The following is a 12,429-nucleotide window of genomic DNA, read 5'->3' on the forward strand; positions in this document are numbered from 1 at the left end:
AAGAACATCCAAGAGAATGGGTCAATGATGTTCGTGGCAGCTTTGATACTATGGTTGTCCATTAGTGCCGACGCCATATATACTTGGATTAAGTGTTTTTTTTTTTTTTTTTGTGTGCCTTTGACCCAACTCTTTGGAATGCAATATGCACTGTGTCAATCGTTGCAAAAGAAGGTACTTTATGTCTATGGCATTAGAGCATTGCAATATTAGTTGTTTCTTGTCTAGTTGTTTGAACTACTAGGTAATAATTTTCGCATCAAGATAAAAAATAAAACATAGCTTCTCGTCCAATTCAAAAAAATTGTATAATCTTGTTTCTTTATAAGTTCTTCATTCTTATATTTAAATTAGGAGAGGATTTTTGCATACTAAATCATTTCATTTCCTTGTACTTCAATATATGCTCTTGTTTAAAAAAAAAAAAAAAAAAATTGATTTCAATATTGATATAAGCGACTTTTTTAATTACTTTTTTTCATGTTTGAAAACACCAAGAAAATTGAAGTAGATGTGAATAAGGTTAGAGTTTGTGCAGACTCATGCTCTCAAGGTTGCCACAAGACCTATTCATTGCATTAAAGTTTGTAAATTTTCCCTTTCTATAATTTACCAAACACAATTGAGTTATGTAAGAACTTTCTGGTTTATTCCACAACTAATAAACAATGCCTTTTTAATTATCCTAGGTACATTTTTATGTAATTTCAATTGTGATAAAATGAGTCTGCTCTTTATTATCCGAATTCAGATTATGAGGTAAAATTACAAAAGCCTCTCGCTTTGATCCGATTATTGAACACAATGGAAATTGTAGCTCTAGTAATTCCAACTTGGCGTTGCTTATAGACAAGCTATTGTAGATTCACGACCCTAACTTACTGCAAAATTGGTAATGCCTAACACGGGCCACGTGGAGTCAAGAATGTTGAATTTGTCGGAACTGTTTAACTCGGTGATGATGTTGATGGTGTTGAAGTAGGGTTGGAACACGGGGCGGTGGTCCTAGTCACCTAGGATTCAAACCCCTCGAGACAAATTTCCTCGATGTGTGGGGTTTCTCCTCTCTCTCTCTTTCCTTCAATTCCTTGAAACGAATAGAACATGTGAATGTTGCCCCTTAAATTAAGTTATTTCTCAATTTAAAGAGATTTTTTATCTGGAAAGCATTCAGCAAATGTTTTAAATTATTTAGCAAGCTATATGGATTATTCGACAATAGACTTGATGGTGTGATATTATTAACATTTAAATTGTGACGATTTATTTGATTATAATTGTTACATAAAAAATTAGGAATTGAACTCTAAATAGAAATATTTATATTCCATTGCAATTAGGCTTTTTAAAAGATGCGCGCATTGAATAATGTCATTGGCCCGGTGGTGGACTACAGTAGCTGAATTCCACCGTGCCCCGCCCTGTGTAGGAAATCTAAGTGGGGAAAGTAAAAAGAATTTCAGCAAGGTACAAGAAGATGGGAAATTCAGCTAATATGGGCTGGGCTGGGCCGAATACATATGATTCTTTCTGGGCAAGGTTGAAAAGATGATGCCACCACCGTTAAGGACGAAAATTAATGAGAAAGGAATCCTGGCGGTAATCGAAGGAAGCCAATATTCTCGACAAGAATCAGGAAAGAGGAGGAGGAAAGTATATCCAGCCCCTATTCTCGTCCAAAGAAAGGGGTGGCCCAGACTAAATCAGAGGCCCACATCGGCAAAGCTCGACTCCTACTCTCAATCAGTCCTCTCGGATTATTGTTATTGGAAAAGATTACCACCACCGTTTGGGGGAGCCAGTGATTTTTGAGAAAGATATATTTGCATAGGCCCCGCAATATTTCAAGAGAAAACCCCATTGCCAATATTTGCTCTCATGGGCGTAGCTCTTCCTTTTAAGGTTTACTACGATCAACTTGAGAACACAGGCATGCGTGCGTAGTCTTCATATAATGAAGGTTGTCATGTATTCATATCATGGAATAATTGTTAAAAAAGAAGAAGAAAAGGTCATAAATTTGATGTACATAGTCAATTCAGTCATAATTCTTTTAATTATTCCAATTTAATCTTAAAATTTTTTGACCATTTTTCTATTTAGTTGTTCCAGCCAATTTTAGTAAAAAATTACTAATGTGGATGTTGGCCGATCGCTAGCTATTCCATGTGACTTAGTCAAAGCTAACATGAATGAATTTTGTAATTTTTCGAACTTTTTATTTTTAATTTTGAATTTTTTTCTTTTTTCCCTTTTATTTTTTTCTTTTATTATTATTATTATTTTTTATTGTGGTGAAGGCTCGGCTACCCTCATGTAGGTGAAGGCTAATGAGACTGGCTAGCCTTGGCACTCGCCGGAGGCTGTGCTGCTAGCCCTAGTTAAAAAGGATAAGAAAGGATAAGAAGAGAAAAGAAACAAAAAAAAAAAAAAAAAAATAATTTAAATATTATCAAAATCAATGCCGATCGTAACATATAAAACGATTAGCACTTACATCACTACTGACCGCGGCATGTTAAGATTATTAACACTTGCGTCACCGACTTTTGGTTGGAAAGACTAAATTGATAAAATCTCAATATGGTTGAATTTAAATTGATGTAATTGAAAGATTTAGGACTAAATTAATCGCCATTTAACAAGTGTAAAACTTTTTTGACAATTTTCCTTCAACATTATTATCACATTATTCTTGACTCGGGTAAAACTCACTATTCCTCGAATTCTTTTTTGAAGATTAAGGTGTGGAGTCGAATGGGGATGAAAAAATATTCTCCCAGGCGTCGTCCCGCCCCGATGCTCAAACTCTAGGTTCCGCCTCTCGGCCAGTAGAGACTGAGACCTTGGAAATTTTTACCCATATGACTCTATCAAAGGATTCGGTCTTGGGACATTCGCAAACGTTGTCCAGGTTTGCCAGCGGCATCGACTTCCCAATGCCTCCCATTCCTCAAACCGCGATCCTGTTGGTACTGTCGTCGTATATGAATTCGATGAGCTGATCAATTCTTTTCCAGCAGCGTCGCTTGGAAATTGCATGAGCGGATCAATTCTTTAAAAAGGCTTCCGCTTTGCCAGTGTCGGAAGTAGATGTTCCGACCAGGAGCACCGGAGGAATGAGCAGGGCCATCGTCCAGCATGGGGCCCATGTCATGCTCGAGCTCCTGAACATCCGGGAGCCTCTCGTTAACTTGTAAAGTAGGGAACCTCCCTTCTCTTCGATCGAATTCAACCCTGATTCTTTTTTTTTTGCTCGGTGAGCTTCTTCATTTCGTCCTGGAGTGTCTTGACATCTCTGCGGAGCTTCAAAAGGGTTTTGATTCTCGAGATGACAAAGGTGAAAGAGGATCTAGCCATTTCAGCAGTTACCGTGGCTATGATGTCCATGGCTAAGGAGGGGAAGGCAAGACACTGGAAAAGGTTTTAATACAGTTTGAGGGTTGGCTTATGTCCAAAAGAAAGAAAGAAAGAAAGAAGGAAGGGAAAAAAAGAAGCGAGTGGTAATAGAAAAGAAGACATTGAACATGTAAAGAGATTGGCAAAAGCTTGTCACCATCCAGAGTCCAAGAATGGAAGCAGCCATGGACATGCATAGTTTGCTTTATTCTTCCTTACCTTGTAAAGAAATTTGCAGATCTCTTGAAAGCGAAACTGACAGAAGATGAATAACGTAGGACTTCCAATTACTCTATTGGCACCAGTCAATCGGAAGCAGCACGTTGCATCATTGGAACCAGCGTAACAGAATAGCAAAGCCGTGATGATACCGTCATCGATGATTCCCGTGAATTACGACGAAATGATCTCTGTCATGGTTCCAAACCACCAATTGTCTAAAATCCATCAACAAGGCATTTCCTTTTCTTTTACCGCTTCTGGCCTATCCTCCCTTTGATTAAACGAAAGAGGCACTAAAATATCTGTACGCAACAAAGCTACGACTAAAGTGAAACTGTGATTCCTGTGAAAATTTTCTGACATATTAGCTCCTCGGTAGCTACCTGATTATACAATTCCAGTATGTTGTAATGGATCATAAAGTCCTAGAATGGTTAAATGGTGTCCGAACCCATGCTGAGCAACAACAAGTTAGACTACGCCCAGCCTAGAGGTCGAGAGCAATTGGTAGAACCGTAATTCTCCACTAATTTTTTCTGAGGCTTGTGAATCTAGCTCACACCTTGTGGTACTCCCATTTGCTTGGAGCATAGGCTAACATTTGGGTGCCAACCAAATTTATCAGCAGAATTGAAGACTTCCCATTGTGGTACTACCAATTTTTTCGCTATTGTCGCTGTGGACCTCCCATTGTCTATTACCACTTTGTTCCAAACATAACGAAATCTCTTAGACTTATCAAATACCAAATAATACAATCTCCGATGAAGAACGGTGCAGAGAATCACAGCAACTCAAGCAGATTACTGCACGGTTTTATGAAGAGGCCACGAAACTTCAAACCAGTTATTGCAAACTGTCCCGTTTTGGGGAATGCTGAAGGTAGTAATGCTTAGACTAGGGATGTTACTATGAAGGAAGTTCAGAAAGCTGTTTTTGAACTGGGATCACTTAAGGCAAACAGGCCCAGATTGTATGAATCGCCTGCCTATATGACCATGAAAATGGGTGTAATATTAAAGATGTGTTCCAAGAGGTGCAGAAGTTTTTTGAATCAGGGACCCTCAATCTAGAGATAAACAAAGACAGAGATTACACCGATTCCTTAGCTTCCCAACCTTGAAATCTTGACCAACACTGCCCTAGAAGCCTTTGTAGTCTTATCATTAAGGTTGTTGCTGAAGTTCTGGCTAGTAGACTTAAAACTCGGCTGCCATGCTTGTTTTCCATGGTGCAAAGTGCTTATCAAGAATTCGATCAGGAAACTGTATTGTGTTTTTATCGGATTAATTATTATTTTTATCTTTGTTTGACCAAATAAACTAATTTGATAAGACCCGAACCAATTTGATAGAGAAAACCTAATTTTTGCAAAGGCAGAAATATTATCATCGTGCAATAGGAAAAAATAATGTTTGATCGTTATTGATGTCAAGGGGCTATGGCAAATGTACAATACAAGCAACGGCCTCTTCTAAATGCATCATACTAACGAAAGTTTGGTCCAAAAAGATGATGTTATCAGTATTAATTGTATCATCTGACAATAAGACCGTTGTACTCCAATAATTCATTTGACAATAAGACCGTCATACTCCAATAATTCATCTGACAATAAGATCGTCGTACTCCAATAATTCATCTGACAATAAGACCGTCGTACTCCAATAATTCATTCTATCATTTGGCAACAAGAAGCGTTGGAGGGACGCAGCCCCGTTATCCTCAAGGTAAATAGAAATCCAATCTGTTTCACTTGAAGAAACAATCCCAATGATTACTCTCTCCACTCATTTATATTGATGAAGACGACGATCAAGCAAGAAGTAAATCTGCTAGGCATCGCTCCGCAAGGAGTAGTTAACGGTTGCATTATCCTTTTGTAGGAAACTTTGGAACCAATACGCGGAGTGCTTCATGTATCGCTTCAGTCCATTCCCATAATCCACGAATACGAGGCCAAATCGGGTTGTATAACCCTCCGCCCACTCGAAGTCGTCTAGGAAACTCCACGCAAAGTATCCTTTTACATTCACTCCTTCCCTGTCAACAACGAATTCGTGTATATAGTACTTTTTATCAAATACCATCATTGTTTACCATCTATGCATACCCAATACTGATATCGAATTACTTACTCGATAGCCTTGGAGAGATTCGAGAGATGCTGCTGAAAGTAACTTATTCTCAATCTATCTGTAAGTGCATCTTCAAGCGGCAACGATTTGTTATTTGCATCTGCCATTCCTGTGGTTGGACAAAACAATGTATGGAAGGCAAATTACTAGGTGACCGGTCAACCCAAGCAAAGTCACCGTCCGTGACATAGATACATTTATTTACCATTCTCGGTCACATAAATGGTCGGATCCTGATAGTTTTTCTTCACGTAATGCATCAACTCACTGATACCCTTTGGGTATATGTACAGCCATTCCTCGGCAGTCTGCAATTTTGTTTAGTTGATATCTATATTAGCATTATTCTTAGCATGCGATTAATGCGTGAACAATTGATTATGTATAAGATTCTTTCTCATGCTTGTGTAGACACATTACCGGTTGGCCAATCGGAATTCCATCTTTCTCAACTGGTAGCATCACAGATAATAAACAAAGTTCGTTAGGGAATCAATTGAAGAAGAACACTAGGGGATAAAATATTTGGGCAAAGGTGGTGCATGCTCACCAGTCATATTACAATGACAATCAGTGGTGTAACTTAGATTGAGAGAGGTAAAAGGGGATGCGGATTCGTCCACGTATCTCGCTGTGTAGTAATTTACCCCCATGTAGTCACGAGAACCTTTTAGCGCCTCCGACTGTGTTTTTGTGAATTTGGGTAACCGCTCGCCCACATATCTCCTCATTGACTTGGGGTAGTCACCATAGGTAATAGGATGAGCAAACCTTACACCATCAACGCGCAATGCACTTACTAACGGGACACACAAAATTGCTGAGGAAGTTACACAATAACTCGTTTGTTGAGGTACAATTGCTAAATCAGTTGCTTCTGTGACTCGTTCATAATGCATATCTAGCATCTCATAAAGCCTACCTACTTTCTTATAAACAAAATACATACCATCCAAACTGAAAGTCAAAAGCTCTAGAGGCAGCCTTCCTGCTGACGTTCGTTGAATACTTAGGGGTCATCCAGTAAGTTGCAATGACCATGCCTATTTTCCCATTTTGAGCAGCCTGATTGTGTATCAATGCACGAAACAATTAGTCAAGTCTAAACGTGCATATCCAAGTCAATAGTTTGCCGAAAGAATAAGGGGAAATCACCAAGATAGGTGTCCATGTACCTGATAGTGGTCCCTGTACAGTTTCACTGCTGCCGCATGAGAAAGAAGCAAATGGTGCGCAACGATGTAAGGTTCTGTTGCTGAATTTCCGGCTGTGCAGTTATTTATGTAACTAGAACATCGACCAGGTGCATAGTCACCCGTGGCATACCCAAACATTGTAAAGTAATTGGGCTCGTTTAGTGTCACCCAATGCTTCACTCTATCACCAAACTCTTGAAAGCAAAAGTTTACATAATCAACGTAGTCCTCCCTAGTAAATAACCCAAATGATCAAGGTGTTACTTGATTAAGATTGGCAATTAGTTCAAGGGATGCATGTGCACACAATTTTTAGAAACTCCAAGTCAACAATATTTCAAGGCTTACACAATATTAAGACTCAGGAACCCACCATACTCATCTTCAAGTGCTTGGGGAACATCCCAATGGAACAATGTCACAAAAGGTTGGATGCCTGCTCAAAGTTTACTACACGTTGGAAAGAGCAATTCAATGAGTCGTGAAGGACTAGACAGTAGAGGTTACCCTCAGCAAGTAGGCTGTCGATGAGATTGTTGTAAAAGGCAACACCTTGTTTATTGACTCCCTTGCTTATCTTCCCATCTAGTATATAAAAGATACCATCCGAATGATTTAATTATGCGCTTCATAGTGCATGCACGAGAGTTGAGCGCAGGGCAAAACCGCAGTTCATATTTGTTTCGGCATGACTAATTGTAAATGTAGAGAGACCAAAGAGAATATATGGTAATCTGTTGTGGGGACAATGGTCAGGAAGGCATATAATTACATGCATCGAGTCATTAACAGTGTGTGAGTCTCGAACCAAATGGTGTTGGTCTACATGGTGTACGAAGGATCATATTTTTCCTTGACGTTAACAGGAGGAGCCTAATTATGTGACTCGCGGACCCCTCAAGTGTCATAACTTTGGCCAAAGGGACACTTAAGTGCCATAACTTACAAAATGTACACTTAAGTGCCAAAATCGGAGTAAAATGGATCACTTGAGTGCCAATCCGGCCAAAATCCGACCAAAACGCCAATGTGGCGTTTTTCCGGCGAAGCGTGGCCAAAACGGCGCCGTTTTGCACGTTGACGTGGCCAAAACGGCGTCATTTCGGGCTGACGTGGAAAAAAAATAAATAATTAAATAATTAAATAAAATTTAGTTAAAATAATTAAAAAAATAATCATTTAAAAAACTTTAAAAAACTTTTAAAAAATTAAAAAAAAAAAGGAACAGGGGGGCGGGCCGAGGGATCAACCCTCGGCCGCCGCCGGAAGAGCCGGCGACGGCGGGGAGGGTCGGCCGAGTCGCCGGCCCACGGCCGGGGCCGGCGACCCAGCGGCCGGCGGCGAGGGCTCGCGAGCCCTCGCCGCCGGATCTGGGGTGCACGGCCCTCGCCCGAGATCCGGCGAGGTCGGCGGCCCTCGCCCGGCCAAGGCCAAGGCCGCCGCCCGGGGGCGACCCCGGCGGGTGGCGGCCCTTGGCCCGGCCGGGCGAGGGCCACCGACCCTCGCCGGATCTGGGTGAGGGCCGTGACCCTCGCCCCCCGGATTGGGGCGAGGGCTCGCGAGCCCTCACCGCCGGTCGGCCGGGGTCGCCGGCCCCGGCTAGGGCCCTGGCGACCCCGGCCGACCCTCCCCGCCGTCGCCGCCCTTCCCGGCGGCCGAGGGCCGATCCCCGGCCCGCCTCCCCCATTCCCTTTTTTTTTATAAATTTTTTTAAAGTTTTTTAAATTATTATTTTTAAAATATTTAAAATAAATTTAATTTTAAAATAATTATTTTAACTAAATTTAATTTTAAAATTAATTTAATTAATTTTTAATTTTCTTTTTACCACGTCGGCCAAAACGACGCCGTTTGGCCACGTCGCATGCAAAACGGCGTCATTTTGGGCGCGCTTCGCGGAAAAACGCCACGTTGGCGTTTTGGCCGGAGTGGCGTGATCCGTTTTTTTCGAATTTGGCACTTAAGTGTACGCTTTCGTAAGTTTATGGCACTTAAGTGTCCCTTTGGCCAAAGTTATGGCACTTCAAGCGTTCTTTTGCCCTAATTATGTCGGAATAAGATAAAAGGAGGGTGCATGAGAGTGAGCTTACGAGGTGCGATACGAGGCCACGAGATGGAGAATCTGAAAAAATCCCATCCCATTGCTTTCAACAGGTTTATGTCCTCCTATATATAAAAAATTTGCACCCATACATAACTTGCCAGGAAATTGTACATCCACATGACTATTAAAGAACACACATGGAAGAAAATCAATTATTAAGCAACAACACATGACTCAACAGATTATTTCTATAAACTACTTGTGGTGTCGATTGTCATGGTTTGCGGCCACCAGTCGCTGTGGAAAGGAGACAAGGGCATGCATCACGTGCATCAAGTTAGAAGGGAGGGATTAGTGAAGCAAATGGAAAATGTTAGTCAAGCCTCCATCGCTGTCTTCAAAGACGACGACCCAAATGTGGTCCCACACTGCAATACTGCATCTCGAAATGACTTCTTTAATTTAGCGCACGTTACCTGGAACTTGTAGTAGAATTCATCAGCTATAAAACCGGAAGAGTGATCGCTAATCTTATCTGGGGAAGAAGGGGAAACGACAATTACGTTCACATGTACGTTGAAGGTTAAAAAAACCGTTTGTTCTAACCCAAAAAGGTAGTGTGCATCTAACTTGGAAAGAGTTCGGTGAAGGTGTCCCAAATGCTCAACCCTCTTCCCTGTTGGTCCGCTGCTCCTTCAGACTAGTAACGCAAAACCCGACAAATTAGAAGAAAGCATTTGATCCAGCAGTGCACGTGCGTACAGTCTCAACGCATCAACATTGCATGCCTCGTCCATCTTCACGCTGATTACCTGGTAGGCGCTTGATCCCACTCCAAATACGAAATCAGATGGGAAGCTCGTCCGGTTGATGATCTTGTCGTCCTCCCCATTGACTCCAGCCACACCAGGATCCTCACGACCACAACTGCAACCCAAGAAAGTGGCCGTGATCATCAACAAGCCGATGCACCAGGAGGTGGAGGCGCCGCGAGCGATAGCATATAGATAACCGTGTGGATGCTGCTTCTTCAGCTCCATTTTCAATATGCTTCATCCGAACGATGTCACGTTGGGGGACTCTCAACAATAAATAACATGAGTCGAGAGTGTTGGGAGAGTAGTTGGACCTTCACTTTGAAATCTCAACTAAAAGTCAAAGGGAGAATTGTCCAAAAAGTCCTAAACCTTTTAACTTTGCCAATTGAGTCCTAAACATTTTCATTTTTTGTCAATTAAGTCCATCTGGCCAATTTTGGCCGGAAAATGCTGACGTGGACGCCGGCGGTGCCATGTAGGACTGCCGGTGCTGACGTGGACAATTTTTAATAATATTTTAATATTTTCGAATATTTTTGAATTTTTTTGAATATTTTTATTTTTATTTTTATATTTTCTGTTTTCCCCCTTTTTCTTTTCTTTTTCTTTTCTTTTTGGCTTTTTCGGTGGCCGGCCACCGGCCACAGCTTGCCGGGCGAGGAGGAGCACCGGCGAGGGTCGCCTGGGCGGGCCGACCCTCCCCTAGGCGAGGTGGCCTCGCCGGGCGTCGGTCGAGCAACGGCGAAGCCGGTGAGGCCGCCGCCCCCGGCGAGGGAGCCCTTGCCGGGCTCGCCCTCGCCCGGGCGAGCGTCGGCCTCGCCCGGACTAGATTTGGCGAGGCCAGCCCTCGCCCCGGCCGAGCGGGCGTCGGTGTCGCTCGACCGATGCCCGGCGAGGCCACCCTCGCCCGGGGGAGGGTCGGCCTCGCCCGGCGACCCTCGTTGGGCCGTGCCTAGGTGAGGGCTTCCCTCGCCCTCGCCGGTGCTCCCGCTCCTCCTCGCCCGGCCGGGCGTGGCCGGTGGCCGGCCGTTGCCTATGGCCGGTGGCCGGCCACCGGAAAGGCCAAAAAAAAAAAAAAAAAAAAAAAGGGAAAAAATAGAAAATATAAAAATAAAAATATAAAATTCAAAAATATTAAAAAATATTAAAATATTATTAAAAATTGTACACGTCGGCCCGCAGTCATCTACGTGGCACCGCCGACGTCCACGTCAACATTTTCTGGCCAAAATTGGCCGGATGGACTTAATCGGCAAAAAGTGAAAATGTTTAGGACTCAATTGGCAAAATTAAAAGGTTTAGGACTGAATTGGCAAAAGTACAATAAGTTTAGGACTTTTTAGACAATTTTCCCAAAAGTCAAAGTGTGGTGTGGTATTTGTAGATGAACGGTTGAAGGCGTGGATTTTCTCCATCCTCTTCCCCTTTAATTCCCCCATTCTCTCCGTCTTCACTTATAATAAATGGAAAAGAAAAGACGAATATGAGAGGCCCAACTTCCAATGGGCAAGCACGACGAATCGGAACTGTTCTCAACACTACATGCTTGTGGGCATCATTCTTTCGAAGACGTGCTTAAATCGGTTTGGTCGATAATATGTTGATCTACTATTGATTGATGAACGCGATCGACTTACCTGAAGGTCCACAAGGTATTCAACCTATCAATTAGTATATCAACTGACAATGGGACATGTCAAACACCGATTGAAATTACAGCTCTATACCATGTGATGTTGGAACGTCTGGAATGCCGATTCAACTGTAAGCACTGATGATGGACGTGTTGAACAAATAATTAAATTAAACTTTTATCCCATCTTGGTAAGGTTGATATAAGAAGGAAGATAATAGATAATTTAGACCTCCCATAACCGAATAACCACCTTGCTAGGCCACATAAAGGATACAACAGTCTCTTGGTCACTAACCACTGGGATTCGCCCCAGTGGCCACCTTTCCAACATGGAAAGGGGAGGTGAGAGATTCAAATCCCCACATTCTCAGGAGGGGATGGGGTGGGGACGCGTAAGTTTCAAGAGTGGGTTCTGACTCCCACGCCCTGCACGAGGTAGGGCAAAAGTCTGAGAGTGAGTGTAGAGTAGGAATAGAATAGGACTGACAAAAAGAAAAAAAAAGTCTCTTAGTCACTCAAGAACCCTAGAAATCCATCAAAAGGGGCAGAAAGAAAAATGAAGGGAGGATAACGAGGGACGGTTTCCAAGACGCTTATTAGATTGTGTTTATCATAACAAAGGACTCGAAGCTTAGCTACCTTTTAGTAACCTCTAAATAAAGAAAAGATAACCAACCTCAAATGCGAAATTTCGATAAGCAACAACATTGTCAAATTCTTATTCTAGATAAGAATAATCCTAAAGAAATTAAAATCCTAACTCGCAGCGAAGAAGACATCAATCCCCTAAATTTACTGAATTATGCTAGGACAAATAACATAATCCTATTGACTACTAATACTAGAATATGACACCAATTGGGCGGCGATTCTTTAGCAAATCTAAATGCTATCTTGATCATCTCCTGTATCACCATTTTTGTAAACAGAGAAAATTGTCCAAAAAGTATTTAAACCTATTTTATGTTTATCAATT

General features: G+C 42.0%; 1 protein-coding gene across 1 annotated transcript; it reads right to left on the minus strand.

The window, feature by feature from the left end:
* Positions 1-5,396: 5,396 nt before the first annotated feature.
* LOC104454680 (beta-glucosidase 17) lies at positions 5,397-9,970 on the minus strand. Its single transcript, XM_010069596.3, has 13 exons — positions 9,812-9,970; positions 9,630-9,699; positions 9,476-9,534; positions 9,046-9,121; positions 7,463-7,540; positions 7,304-7,391; positions 6,935-7,187; positions 6,709-6,824; positions 6,310-6,530; positions 6,180-6,211; positions 5,965-6,067; positions 5,760-5,868; positions 5,397-5,664 (listed from the first exon to the last, which is right to left on the minus strand). Exons 1-13 carry the CDS (start codon positions 9,953-9,955, stop codon positions 5,457-5,459), a joined length of 1,557 nt encoding a protein of 518 aa, XP_010067898.3. The 5' UTR covers positions 9,956-9,970; the 3' UTR covers positions 5,397-5,456.
* Between the last annotated feature and the right edge of the window lie 2,459 nt (positions 9,971-12,429).

Source organism: Eucalyptus grandis, chromosome 7 (genome assembly GCF_016545825.1).
Source record: "Eucalyptus grandis isolate ANBG69807.140 chromosome 7, ASM1654582v1, whole genome shotgun sequence".
In the NCBI taxonomy this organism is placed as follows: Eukaryota; Viridiplantae; Streptophyta; class Magnoliopsida; order Myrtales; family Myrtaceae; genus Eucalyptus; species Eucalyptus grandis.